We start from the raw sequence: 14,423 nt of genomic DNA, 5'->3' as shown, positions 1-14,423 counted from the left end.
TTTGATATATAAAATGCTAGACAAAGGGAGCTCTCCTTTTGCTCCCCAGCCACTGCTGGGTCTTCAGGGTGTTCAGTGGATGCTTTGTGAGATAACACCCCTTGGCAGGTTAGTCCTATCTGCCATGCAAAAGTAGATTGTGGGGCTGTAAAATGCCATGGCTTTTGAATAGGCGAGTGACAAAATATCCGTGTTTCCTGTTCACAGCAAGCCATGGACATCTTGGGATTTGTGCCAGATGAGAAGTCTGGTTCCTACAAGCTCACAGGTGCCATCATGCACTTTGGGAACATGAAATTCAAACAAAGACCCAGAGAAGAGCAGGCAGAGGCTGATGGCACTGAAAGTAAGAATAACTCCTAAAATGACTCCTTACCTTCAAAAGTCTGGCATGTGTCATGCACCACGTTGAGGAAGAAGCAACCTGTTTGCTTTGATCTTGCACAATGTAGCTCCTGCTCAGCAAAGAGTGCTGTGCTTTATTTGTAGCAGTGGCTTGTTCAGTGGTGGGTAACCTTACTTTGTAGAAGGTGAATAGACACAGTCAGAGTACCCCAACGAAATTCCATTTTTGTGACCATTTGAACAAAATGGTGGTAACAAGCTGTTGCCTTAGCTTTCTCTTTCTTATCTTCAGGTCTTGCTGCTTTACTTCCTCTTACACTTGAAACTGTCTACAACCAGTGTGGAGATATGTTCTTTTCCCTATATCTGAAGAGTTTCTCAAGTGTGATTCTTGCAGCAATTGGGGTCTAAGGTAGATAGATGACCTTCTCTACCACAAGGGAGAATACAGGCACACCTAACAAATCATTAAAAGAGCAAGGTCTTTACCCAGTTTCTCTTTGGAAGTGGATGTACTTAATAATTTTGTCTTGGCTAGGCAGGTTTCCATGAAGAAGTTCAAAGCCAGTTGAAACCGTGTTTCTCTTGATCAGGTGCTGACAAAGCTGCCTACCTAATGGGAATCAATTCCTCTGATTTGGTTAAGGGTTTACTGCACCCTCGAGTGAAAGTTGGCAACGAGTATGTGACCAAAGGTCAAAGTGTTGAACAGGTAAGGAGAAGCTTTCAGGGTATTTGGATACCTGTCCCACAAGCCTCGAGGATCCATCTGTCACATCTCAGAGAGACAGACAGCTGCTAGAAATATTAACATGGACCTCTAGTACCTGTTCTCATTTTATATCCCAAAACTTGAGGGAATAGACAGTGAAAGTGTGGGAAAATGGTAAAGAGACTGACAAAGGAATAGTGGCCAGCACTGCCTTTGATAGGAATGTTTTTCTGATGTGTTAGTAGCAGCCACTCAAGGAAACCAGGTGCAGCAGAACCACATGGGGATTGATGTCTAATTCTGGATGAGAATAGTTACCTAGAAGAGTTGAGCCGTGTATTATTTATTCACTCATTCTTTATTCATGTAATTTTAAGCTCTGTGTGACCTCAATCAGCTAAAGGTAATATCCACTTAAAGGTATCCCTTAATTTAGGAAACAGAAGTCCTTGGGTTAGCGCTGCTGCAGCTGTAGCAGTATTGTAGAAGATGCTGCAGCATTTTGGTAACAATGAAAATTGCCTGAAAACAGGCTGTATACATACATATACATAACAACAATCTGAAGAAAAGTCAGCACAGATACTGGGAGAAGCTGTGTGCTGTATTAACTATGCCTTGCTGATTACAAGAACCACTGTGAATTTCATTTAAAGCATAAGCAGGGATTGAAATAGGCTACTGCACTGAAATACTGCATTCCACAGTGAATTCTGTTCCACAGAAATGTTCCAGTTTTGAAACATGTATTTTAGGTTCTGTATGCTGTTGGAGCCCTATCTAAGGCAGTGTACGACCGAATGTTCAAATGGCTGGTGGTCCGTATCAACAAGACCTTGGACACTAAGCTGCCAAGACAGTTCTTCATTGGAGTCCTGGATATTGCTGGGTTTGAAATCTTTGATGTGAGTATTAATGTGTGAGGACTTGGTGGAAGGACATAAAAGATACCCACCCAAGAGCTAATGCTTGGTATTTCTTTTTCTAAATGAACAGAAGGCAAAGTGCTGAGGAAGCCATAAAGCAAACAGTGTATATGATTTTACCAGGGTTTTCCATGAATAGATGTAGAAAACACTCAGCATTTAGCATAGCTGGACATGCTGACAGTTCCTGGGGAGGAAGATGGTGGCAACCTTTAGCAAAGACATCTCACATGCTTTGGGCTGGGTTTTAGGAGAATGTATTGTTCTCACTCCTTCTCTTTGAGAGAAAGCAACTTTTATAGGGTATGATATTTGTTCCTCTTTGTATCTCAGTGTAAGAGATAGATCTTCATCTTGATATGAGAAAGAAATTTCTTTTATAGTGAGAACAATCATTCACTGGAACAACCTCCCCAGGGACTTAGTAGAGTCCCCATCACAGGAGGTTTTCAAGATGCAATTGGACAGGGTGCTAGACGATCTTACCTAGGCTCCCTCTCCCTCAAAAGGCTGGACCAGATGATCTTTCAAGGTCCCTTCCAACCTGGGCTATTCCGTGATTCTGTCGTCACTGTAAAGAAGCATATGTGAGAAAAGAACGTCACAACTTCTTTTTCTCAGAATCCATTCCTGAAGATAACTGCTTCATGCTGCTGTTGATGGTGTTACTCTCCACATGCAGCAGAGCAAAGAGCATGTTGGCTCTGCTCTACAGGGCTGGTGTGGCGTGCTGCTGAAGGGAAGGCACGTGCATCCTGAGAGACCTGAACAACTCCTCATACTCTGGAGTTAACTGTGGTGCAAATGCTTCTTTTTGATCTTCTGCAGTTTAACAGCTTTGAGCAACTCTGCATCAATTACACTAATGAGAAGCTGCAACAGTTTTTCAATCATCACATGTTTGTCCTGGAGCAAGAAGAGTATAAGAAGGAAGGCATTGAATGGGTATTCATTGACTTTGGCATGGACCTGCAGGCCTGCATTGATCTGATTGAGAAGGTACGTACAAGAGTGCTGAGGTGTATTTACTGCATTGATTCAATCGATTCATGACGGTCCCTTGGAGACGTCCTCAAGTCCCAGTTAACAGAGAAGGATAAACAGCAGGACAAGTGTCTTGTCTTTCTACATGCAGTACAGAATCAAAAGAAAACCAATATTTGTGCCTTACAGAGCCAACAGTAACCACGAGCTGTAACTGTTAATTTGTATGGCTGTATAATCTACCTGGGGTTTTACTTTTGTCCTTCTCTGCTGCTACTGTTCTTCCACTTACTTTGTTCCACATATGCTTAACATCAGACTGACTTATTAGCTTTTCAGGGCAAATACTGTGTGTCAGTCACATGCCTTGTACCTCTTCCTGTGAGGCTCCTGTTTCTTACATCACATGTTGATGTGCAAAGTCCTTCGTGCTCTTCCTAGCCTGGAACTATTGCTTCCCTCTCACGCTTCCCCAGCATGGGACATGCCTTTCCTTTTCTCTTTGTGAGTATGATGTGGTGCTGGTGGAGGCAGCTGTCCCCTGTTGTATCATCTCTCTCTCTGCCATCTCTAATGGCATGGCATCTAACCCTGCTGATCTGTGAGGAGAAATGAAATTTTGAGTCTTGCATTAGCAGGACATTTGGAACAGCTGGAGTAGAAAGGCTGATTATTAAGTTGTCTTCTACTTGATGACTTTCTTCTCCAGGGTAGGATATCTGCACATGGTCCTAACCCCTCAGACAATCTGTCCAGTGCTAGGAAGTTAGTTCATCTTTTCCAGAGACACAAATAATAAAATGCTAGTTGGTCCAGCTGCCTTGAAAGGTAAATCAAACACGTTCTGGAAGTCATCATAAAGCTTCCTAAGGCAGAAGTGACATACTGAATAGTCAAAGGTGTGGTTACTATTTTAACAGAATTTTCCAACAAAGATGTTCTTAAATCCACAGCCACTGGGAATCCTGTCTATCCTAGAAGAGGAATGTATGTTCCCAAAAGCTACAGATATGACATTCAAAGCCAAACTCTATGACAATCATCTCGGCAAGTCACCTAACTTACAGAAGCCCAGGCCTGATAAGAAAAGGAAATATGAAGCTCACTTTGAACTTCTTCATTACGCTGGTGCAGTAAGTTCCTCTGCTGGAGGGAAGACTTCATATCAGAGGTCTTCCAGGTGGGGTTTGGCCCATAGCGCACAACAAGGGAGGGTGGGAAGGATGAAGAGATAATTTCTGTCAGATAATCTTGATTATTCCAGTGTAGCATGCTGTGGTGAAGTGAAAATATTACTTGTGTGTTTTATAGTTCAGCACTTACTAGTAGGCTTCCTGGGACACTGATGACATGTGGTATCTCTACAGCCAACCACATGGAGTCCATGAGAAGATGTAGGGACCAGACAGTTTGGAAGGGGTGTGCGGGATTCAGATGATAATTATAAGGAAGAGAGGCTCAGGAATTAGGAGAATTGGAGGGGAAGTGATGCAAAACTGGGTGGCTGGTACTGCTGTTGACTACTTTTGACTACTACTGCTGCTACTACTACTACTACTACTACTTTTGACCTTCACAAAATGTCATTGGCTTCAAGCCAAACCATAAAGAACTACTGGCTGCTCTGATGGGGAACATTTGCAACCTTTGGTTTGTTTTCAATGTCTTGCTGTAGGTTCCCTACAACATCATTGGGTGGCTTGAGAAGAACAAAGACCCGCTTAATGAAACTGTAGTAGGTATTTTCCAGAAATCATCCAACAAACTCCTGGCAAGCTTGTTTGAAAGCTACGTTGGTGCTGACAGCGGTAAGCAGGATCAGCTCACATGGGCTTTCTCTCATTTCTGGGCTGTGTACTTGGGAATGAATTTAAGAAACAACACAATTCCCTCAACTGCAATTGACTCAATGCTAAATGAGGCAGTGACTAATTATTTAGATGCACACAGCATCTGTAGGAGTTTGCCAATTATACCAAGAAGTCTATTAACTCAGCTAGTTTGAATGCCTAATACCTCTGAGCAATTTTGGCAAGGAAATCTGTGTTTTGTGAACACTCCAGTGGGAGTCTGAGCACGCGAGTGTTCAGATAAGCAGGCAAGCGTTGCACAAAAAATTTTGTACCTCAATGCCTATGAACAAGAACAGCTCTTGTTTCCCACGCTATACTATAGTCCTCCTTGCCTGCCACCCTGAATTAAAGAAGAAATACAAAGTTTAAGAGAGTGTTTTGGAATATTTTGTTCGATTAGTGGCAAGTAGACACTGAAGGTACCTGAACACCATTCCACATTGGCCAAAGTAGAAGATTTTGCCAATACATCTTCCTTTGTGGTTGCTGGTTTTTTTTTGTTTGACAAGACTAACGTATGTCTGAGAATGTATTTAAGCTGTATGCATTACACGGAACTCTTTTATTTGTGAAAAGACAAGTAGAAGCATCCAGAATGCCAGACCTCCTGGGAATGACCTAATTGTCCATTGTTTAGAAAGTGGCAGCAATTGCTGTACCTTTTTGGGTCACGTTGGGCTCTTGTGAAGCTTCGTGAAGGTCACGTCAGAAACTAGCATTCCTTTGGAGGATCTGAGTGATTTTGACTCTGAAGCTTTAAGCAAAATTCAGGGGATATAAATTTTCCATAAGCATTTTTTAGCTTTTTCTTTTTCTACATTGTCTCATCCTATAGGCTTTTTAACGAACTAGAAACTATTTTGTTAAAAATTTATTTTTCTGCCTTATTCATATTTATGGACTTTCTGCATAACAAGTGATGCTGTGTAGATCTGAAATGCAAATACAACCCAGAAAGTCTGTAGTGGTCTTTGACAAAACTCCTCTGCATGGACAGAGAGCTGCAAACTTGTAATACATCACACGTGATGTTCAGGATGTTGTGTACAATATTTGAGCAATCAGAGCCATGGAGTCATTAGCTATGCCTTTCACTCAAAGGGAGCTACACTGTTAGAACAGTTTGTCTGTCTCCCATGACATGCCTGCACCCCCTTACTGAGATACAGATTGTGAGTTTTATTTATTTCTTTCTTTTTTTTCCTTAGCTGATCAGAGTGGAGAAAAGAAACGCAAGAAAGGTGCTTCTTTTCAAACAGTGTCCTCATTGCACAAGGTTTGTTTATCTCTCCCCTGATGGTTTGAATTAAGACAATACACTGCAGAGGAGTGTTGAGGATTGTAACGGACAAAAAAAAATTGGAATCCAGCGTCAGAATTTGATTCAGGGCCTGGGTTATTGACCTTGGCCAAGGGAATACACTGTTAGACCTGCACATGTGAGGGGCTGCTCCATTTTATCTTCTCTGAGCATATAGGATATTAAGTGTGTTTTATTCCATTTGAGAAACCATCACAAAATGTTGTGAACAACCTTTATCACTTATTTTGTGGCTTACAGCTTCATGCATGTCTTTGGAGCAGGAACTGATTACAAGTAATTTGCTAGTCCCTCTCTGAGTTCTGGTTGTAATTGGATCCTGGGGTTAGAGCAGTCATGGAAAACAAAAGTTGTTGAATGGAGTGGCATGTAGCCTCTTTTTTCCTGAGTAATTCCCTTCTCCTGGGACTGGCAGGTGCTCCTGGTGGCAGCTGTCACTAGGATCGTGCCTGGGGAAAAATAGTAATTTACCATTAGTACCATTTCTTACGGGTAACATTGAGGAAGCTGTAATGTAGGTAAACCTCAGGTAGGGAAGGAAGTAGTTATCTCCCACTAGTTATGTCGTTTTATCTTGTTTGGAGGTAATCCTCATGAAGAGAAACCACAGGCAGTCGAGACCTGTGTCTTACCAGCTGAAGAAGTGTAAAGGTAGCTGAAGGACCACTCAGTAATTTACTAATCCACAAACAGAAGCCCACTTTCCAGCACACAAGGAGCTCAGGTTGTCTCATTTATCAACCTGACTGGTGTGTGAGAAATTTTCAGGTTGAACAGTTGTGCTGATGACGTTATGTTCCACCTCTAAAGGTCTCTGTTTTTTGCTTACTAGACAAAACACTTTCTGCAGAGCTTGGTGATCACTGGTAGGCACTGAACAGTTGGCATCTTTCGAGCTAGCTTGCTGCCTGCCTGGGAGATGTCTGATTGAGATCAGTAAAGGGAAAATGTTTGGCCAGGAGGACAAAAACTTGGCTTTTACGAGGAACAAATGGGACAGGTGAACTCCTCACTGAGTGGGGAAGTGACGAGGCAAAAATGCAGCTGGCTTTACAGAAATGCTCCACGGGATGACACTGCATCTCGCGTGCTGTTCATCCTGTTCCTGACATTTCTGGGGTTGTAAGGAAAACCTGTGTCTGCTTAAGACTTCACTAAAACTGATGTGGGTTCCTATAATAAAGTTAATTTGTACTTTGGCTTATTTGAACCCATTTCTCTGTAATAATTTTGGTAAGCTTATAATTTTATTGGGGACTATTTAGAGAGGTGACCTTAATAAACTTAACCAAAGTCAAGTTTATTAACAAACCAAAGAAATAAGTGATTGGAACACCACTAAACCGCTAAAGCTAATTGTGTTTTTAATATGTCTGTTCTAGGAAAATTTAAATAAGCTGATGACTAACCTAAGATCTACAGCCCCTCACTTTGTACGATGCATTATCCCCAATGAATCAAAAACTCCAGGTATGGAAAACACAACAGTCTTAAAAATTTAGTGTATTTGAACTATGTCATTCCAATACTTACTTCCAAGTCACCAGATTGCACTTAAATACTGTGTGTGTTGTTCACTGTATCCAATGGTGTTGCTCTTCCAGGAGATGACACCTCACATTTTCCAGTTCCCTCGGTGAAATGAAGATTAAGCCCCATGGAGAAGCTCCATGTAATTTAGCCCTGTTTTTCCCCTGCAGGTGAAATGGATGCTTTCCTTGTCCTGCACCAGCTCCGCTGTAACGGCGTCCTGGAAGGCATCCGCATATGCCGGAAAGGTTTCCCCAACAGGGTGCTTTATGCTGACTTTAAACAAAGGTAACGCAGAGCTGTGTGTGTCCTGTCCCAACCTATCAGTCAAAATAAGCAAAACATCTCTTCTTATTTTTATTTGAGGTATTTTATTCCATTCAAATTTATTTTCCATTCAGTTTGCCCAAACGTGGAAGCAGAATTCTGCTCTTGCTTGTGTCTGTGTAGATGCAAAGTAGGAAATTACCCTTGGTGATTTTTTTTTTTAAAGTTTTGGGGGAAGTGGTGAGGGGGAAACAATGTAGGCCAATTTTACTCGCTGCTCATCTGTTACTAACAGGTACCGCATTCTGAATCCAGGCGCGATCCCAGAGGATAAGTTTGTGGATAGCAGAAAAGCTGCTGAAAAGCTGCTGGCATCTTTAGATGTTGACCATAACCAATATCGTTTTGGACACACCAAGGTAACCAGAACAGAGAGAAAAGTGGTGGATCTAATATCTGATTTTCTGAATGGGACATGATGAGATTTCTGGTGGAGGCAATTAATGAAGAGTTAATAATACAAGGAACCAGCAACATAGCAGCAAAGTGATATTAATTTTTAGGCTGTGCTAAAGGAATTTTATTTCTCTGTCTCAGGCTCCCACAAAGCTTTTATTACAGGAACACTACAAAGGGACACAGCAGCGGCTGATGTTCCATGCCCCCCAGTAAAACAGCAGTTTATTTAACATAATATAGGTACACCCAAACACATACGGACCACCAGATCAGCTGCAGCTTTTGAAATGAGGCCATGTGCAATTATGACATGGTCCCGTTAGCAGGGATCTCTGGGAGTTGTGGTTCAGCTGACCTGCTTTGAACCCTGCCACAGCTGAAAAGTACTGTGGCAATAAAGATGTTGCAATAAAATAGTTCGGCCTATTCAAAACTGGGGATATGAGACCTGGTTTTAAAACGATTTTGGAGCTTGACAGTGCAATCCCTGATGCAAGTAGTATTTGGCCTTCTATACTCTTTTATAATGTGTCAATAAAAATACCATTCTTCTGAACAATTTCAATAAGGTCTGTGTAACTCTGGAATAAAGTAATTAGTTATGGTGAAATGACATCTGTGCATGTACCAGGTGTTCTTCAAGGCTGGTCTCTTGGGCCATCTAGAAGAAATGAGGGATGAGAGACTTGCAAAAATCTTAACGATGATCCAGGCAAGAGCACGTGGCAGACTGATGCGGATTGAGTTTCAGAAGATAGTGGAGCGCAGGTATGAAGGCACCCCTTTAAATAGATAATAGTCATTACCATTTAATTGTATGTTGAATAGAGACATTATTACAGTCCCTGAGGCTACAGCTAACCCTAAATTACAGGTTTAAAGTGGATGTATGATAAAAATAATAGCAACTGTATATTATTTGCCTGCAGCTCTGGTAAAAAATCTGATTTGGAAATTTTTCATGTCCCTGAAAATCGAGAGATGGAGGAAGTTTCTTGACTATCTTGCAACCCAGTTCAAGTTCCCTAATATTACTGAGAACAAAGCTGTGAAACCGACAGAGAATGAAAAAAAATTCTCACTTTCTCAATTCAGGCTAAGCTTTAAGGAATTCTGTTTGTTTTCTTAAACCAGGGATGCCCTTCTTGTAATTCAGTGGAACATCCGTGCTTTTATGGCTGTGAAGAACTGGCCCTGGATGAAGCTCTTCTTTAAGATCAAACCTCTTCTGAAGTCTGCAGAAACTGAGAAGGAGATGGCCAATATGAAGGAAGAGTTCTTGAAACTGAAGGAGGCCCTGGAAAAATCTGAAGCCAGGAGAAAGGAACTCGAAGAAAAGCAAGTCTCTTTAGTTCAGGAGAAAAATGATTTGCTTCTCCAGCTCCAAGCTGTGAGTAGAAACATATATTCGTATATTTATTAGACGTTTGAAACTCAAAGGCTTACAGAGCAGAGTGTTAGTGCAATTCAATTAAAATAAGCTGTTGGTCTTGTCAGAGTCCTGCCAAAAATTAGAATGGATAGAAATTCTCATGTTCCAGCATATAACCATATACTGACCACTTACAGTATAGGGAACAAGTGAGGAAAAGGCCAGGCAGTCATTGCTGTCCTCTTCCTTGTGCCACACCAGGAGCAAGACACCCTGGCAGATGCTGAGGAACGATGCGACTTGTTGATTAAATCCAAGATCCAGCTGGAGGCCAAAGTCAAAGAACTGACAGAGCGGGTGGAGGATGAGGAAGAGATGAATTCTGAGCTGACTTCTAAGAAGAGAAAATTGGAAGATGAGTGCTCTGAGCTTAAGAAGGATATTGATGATCTTGAAATAACACTTGCAAAAGTAGAGAAAGAGAAGCATGCTACTGAAAACAAGGTACCTTTAGAACTTGACCGTGTATTCAGAAGATATTGGGCAAGGATTACCTTTGTGACAAGAGCTGCAGGTCTTCTGAAGGTTTCACACTGTCACACAGGCCACACCGAAGGATCAGTATATACAGAGTTATTTGACCTTATGAGGGAAAAAGTGTTAACTCAGCCTAAGTTTCCCTTTTTCTGAAGTGAGTTTTGCTGCAATTCAGCTAAAGAATTATGTCTAGTTTGGGCATTTTTAAGTAAACAATTTTCTGCTGTAACCAATGAGTTCTTTCAGCTCTTATTCTTAGAGCCTGTAAATGTAAAGCTCATCTCCTGCTTCTCCCAGAGAGAATCAGAAGCTGTAGTTCATCACAATGAGAGTGACACAGGAAAGAATTTAGTACACTTGAAAGAATGTACTAAACTCACAATAAGAACTGGCACACACTGGCTCCCTTGATGGCAATTTCACTCAAAAAAACACAAAGGGCTGGGCGGGGGGTAGATCCCTTTCTTTCCATCGTTTTCCAGCATACAAGTTCAGTACAGACAGTTATCTGAGCCAGGTTATCATCATCCCTTGCTTCAAAGCCTTACAAATACACCTTCCCTTCTCACACAGGTCAAAAATCTGACAGAAGAAATGGCGACTCTTGATGAGAATATCAGCAAACTCACTAAGGAGAAAAAGTCCTTGCAGGAAGCTCACCAGCAAGTTCTGGATGACCTACAAGCAGAGGAGGACAAGGTCAACACACTGAGCAAAGCTAAAGTGAAACTGGAGCAGCAAGTGGATGATGTAAGATGGCTCTGCCTTCATGTTCTCCCAGGCTTGTTTGTCCACCACTTACGGTTTTCATGAGTCTGAAATGTTGCAAAGCTTTGAAATGTATTCCTGTCCTTTTAGAAACGATCAAGGATTTAGAGATGCAGTCCTTGTACTGTCTGTAAAAGGTGTGATTACAGGAATGCTTTAAAATCTTATCTGTGTAGTTCAGCCTTTGAAAGGAGCGCGATAACGAGGGAAAATCCACTCAGTTTCCATTTAACTGGCGTGAAGTCAAGCAGAACTTTGCTACTAAGAGGACTGTAATGCTTGCACAAATGTGAAGTGTGGACTAACCCTTGTGTTATATTTCTTTAGCCCATATGCCCACTGGCTGCTAGAAAACAAGAAATGTAAAATAGGATGCTCGTACTTCAGTACTTCTGCTTCGCGATCTGCGAGAGCTCAGCACAAAGCTGGGCTCAGCACACACCTGACTGTTGTAAACCATCCGTGTTCAATATGTTTAATAAGTGACTTTGTTCCTAAAGCTTGAGGGCTCGCTTGAACAAGAGAAGAAAGTGAGGATGGATCTAGAAAGGGCGAAACGCAAACTGGAAGGGGATTTAAAGCTGACCCAAGAGAGCGTCATGGACTTGGAGAACGATAAGCTGCAGATGGAAGAAAAGCTAAAAAAGTAAGAGGCTGAGTCTGTTGTACAAAATAAAGCAGCACTGTCATTTCAGAGCCTTCACGTGTGTCACCCTGCTCTGATGGTGGCTAAAAGGAAATTCCATTAGGAGAGAGTATGTAGCCAAGGAGGGAAGGAAAATCACTCCTACCTGTGCACAGTATACCTGAAACATTAGAATTCATTACACTTTCCAGCATTTAAAATAAAATTGTTTGTTTTTCATTGCTCAGAGGAGAAAGCTGAAGGAAGTCTCTAAAAAGTTGTTCATCCTAACTAGCTATGACAGTATTGTTGAAAGACCTGACTCTGTTAAATACATTTTTCCATTCAGTCTGAAAATAACGTTACTTTTGTATGACATGAGGAACCAGAAATATAATTGCACGAATGCATGCCGAGTGTTGACTTGGAAACTGCTGCTCAGAGGAAGATGTGTTTTCATGCAAATAGCAATACATGGGGATTGCTTTCATTTTTAGATACGTTGTTAGAAGTTTTATTGAACAACTGTTTTAAAATTGCAAAAACCTAACTTGAAGCTAGAGGGAAAATTGTCACAGTAGGATTTTCCTTTCTGCGGCAGGAAAGAATTTGAAATGAGCCAGCTGAACTCCAAGATAGAAGATGAACAAGCTATAGTGATGCAGCTGCAGAAGAAGATCAAAGAGCTTCAGGTCAGCTTGCTTCTTTCTCATGTATCCTAGGATGAGTTTCTCTTTGTGCCTCACTGAAGGGCTTTGCAGAGACTTTTCATGGCTAGCTGCAGCTCGGCTTTTAGACCCAAAGTGGTGCAGCTCTGTAGCTTCTCAGACCGATCCCTTTTCCCCTCAGCATGTTTGCTCTGTAGTGGTTCCTTCCCAGCAGCAGGACATATGACCACAGAACGCTGGTGGTGTCAGGCAAGGCAGAAAGGCTCTGGTGTTTTAAGTAAATAATATCATTCCGAAGCATGGAGCTGAGGGTGGGTGCTGGGGAGGAGTTCAGCAGTGATAAGCATGGATTTGAAATCTAGGGGGAGGGCTCAAATGCACAGGAAATTTTCAACAGAAATGAAAAGGCTGAAGAAAGTCAGCACAGTCCAAACAAAGTGTCTTGACCCAAAATATCAGCTCTGCTTTTATGTAAATAACATTTGAATAACTTGGACGTGAAACATAGATTGGTCAAAATAACTGTTTCATTAAAAAGACTGCTCCCAATGAATATTTTATTCATGCAATTCTACACACTGCTATTTGAAATCCCGCCTTAACGCTCCTAGAGAGTAGATACTGCAGTCACAGAGCTCTTAAGATGGGAACAGAGTCCCCTTCATTGACAATTTGTTGCTGCTACTCCTACTTTTGGGTAACTTCTCTCATGTACTTCAGCTGAATGTCAAGTACACGAGTATAAGGTCAATGCACTTGACCTAAATGTCTTGAACTAGAGCTTGTAGAGCAACCTACTGTGAGAAGGATGTGACTCACCATCCTTGCTCTAGCGCAAGATCTGATTTACTGCCACAAATGGGCAAGTCCTTTAGCTGCTATGCTTCCACCTGTGTTGCAAAGTGTGGGCTAGCAGAGGGTTTAACGATTTGTAAGGTGCTTCATGGTCTTCTGATAGGAATCATCATGAAGGTGACCCAAAGGTGCTCATGTCTCTTTGGTAGGCTCGTATAGAAGAACTAGAAGAGGAGCTGGAAGCAGAAAGAGCTGCTCGAGCCAAGGTGGAAAAGCAGAGATCAGATTTGGCCCGAGAGCTGGAGGAATTAAGTGAGCGACTTGAGGAGGCTGGAGGAGCCACAGCTGCCCAGCTGGAGATGAACAAGAAACGTGAGGCAGAGTTCCTGAAGCTGCGTCGGGACCTCGAGGAGGCCACGCTGCACTACGAAGCCACGGCCGCCACCCTGAGGAAGAAGCACGCAGACAGCGTGGCTGAGATGGGGGAACAACTGGACAACCTGCAGCGGGTCAAGCAGAAACTGGAGAAGGAGAAAAGCGAGCTGAAGATGGAAGTGGATGATCTGTCATCCAACATGGAGCAGATGGTCAAGGGAAAAGTAAGGGTCCTGTGGCTTCCCAAAGCCCCAGAGTTCATGTGTAGCTAAGACTGGTCTGAAGGTTTCCCAGGACACCTGGTAGGGTGGGAGTGTTTTAGAAGATGGTATCTTGCAATCTGAGGGTGCTTATGTGCACAGTATCCCCCCTTCCCCAGCTGGTGGTGTAACCCTTCTTTCCTGGAGATGGAACACTTAAATTGTGCTCCCCCAGGCTGGTGATGACTGGGGTGATGCCATCCAAGGCAGGATATCTCCCATCCTAAGCAGAGTCCTCTCAGATTCTGCCCTGGATTCACAGTTTTGCCCCATGTTAGCAAAAAGCACAGGCTTGCATGACCACCATGGGTATTTTTACTTCCTATGGCTGTAGTGTGGATTTTGTTTCCTGGGTAGCTAGTCTTGGTAGCTTTCAGAGCAGTCTGAAGAGTTCTTTTAATGCAAGTGAAGAAAAGAAATTTCAGTATTTTGAGAGTTAGAAGGCTGTCATCAAACTCAATTTATGATAAATAGCAATTAAAGCAGAGTCAGTAGAGCAATTTTAATTGGAAGTGATTTTTCACATCTAGTAATTATGAGGTGGCTATGCCTGAACTTCATAGGACACAGGGCTACTACTCCCCGCTTTACTGCTGTGGTGTTTGTGTCTTTGCTATCATCTGCCT

The 14,423-nt window shown here is 42.3% G+C and overlaps 1 protein-coding gene across 1 annotated transcript in view; it reads left to right on the top strand.

The window, feature by feature from the left end:
• MYH15 (myosin heavy chain 15) overlaps nt 1-14,423 on the top strand; it is a 46,644-nt gene that overhangs the window by 17,764 nt on the left and 14,457 nt on the right. The window contains exons 13-29 of the mRNA XM_068395250.1: nt 208-346; nt 939-1,057; nt 1,813-1,962; nt 2,812-2,982; nt 3,921-4,100; nt 4,643-4,775; nt 6,029-6,096; nt 7,524-7,611; nt 7,842-7,959; nt 8,234-8,357; nt 9,029-9,165; nt 9,532-9,787; nt 10,031-10,273; nt 10,880-11,056; nt 11,575-11,720; nt 12,301-12,391; nt 13,372-13,761. Coding sequence (XP_068251351.1) covers nt 208-346; nt 939-1,057; nt 1,813-1,962; nt 2,812-2,982; nt 3,921-4,100; nt 4,643-4,775; nt 6,029-6,096; nt 7,524-7,611; nt 7,842-7,959; nt 8,234-8,357; nt 9,029-9,165; nt 9,532-9,787; nt 10,031-10,273; nt 10,880-11,056; nt 11,575-11,720; nt 12,301-12,391; nt 13,372-13,761 — 2,730 coding nt within the window. The remainder of the gene's footprint in view (nt 1-207; nt 347-938; nt 1,058-1,812; nt 1,963-2,811; nt 2,983-3,920; nt 4,101-4,642; nt 4,776-6,028; nt 6,097-7,523; nt 7,612-7,841; nt 7,960-8,233; nt 8,358-9,028; nt 9,166-9,531; nt 9,788-10,030; nt 10,274-10,879; nt 11,057-11,574; nt 11,721-12,300; nt 12,392-13,371; nt 13,762-14,423) is intronic.

This window comes from Nyctibius grandis, chromosome 2 (genome assembly GCF_013368605.1).
Source record: "Nyctibius grandis isolate bNycGra1 chromosome 2, bNycGra1.pri, whole genome shotgun sequence".
Lineage (NCBI taxonomy): Eukaryota > Metazoa > Chordata > Aves > Nyctibiiformes > Nyctibiidae > Nyctibius > Nyctibius grandis.
The sequence above is the reverse complement of the archived record's forward strand: the minus strand, read 5'-3'. Positions and strand labels throughout refer to the sequence as shown.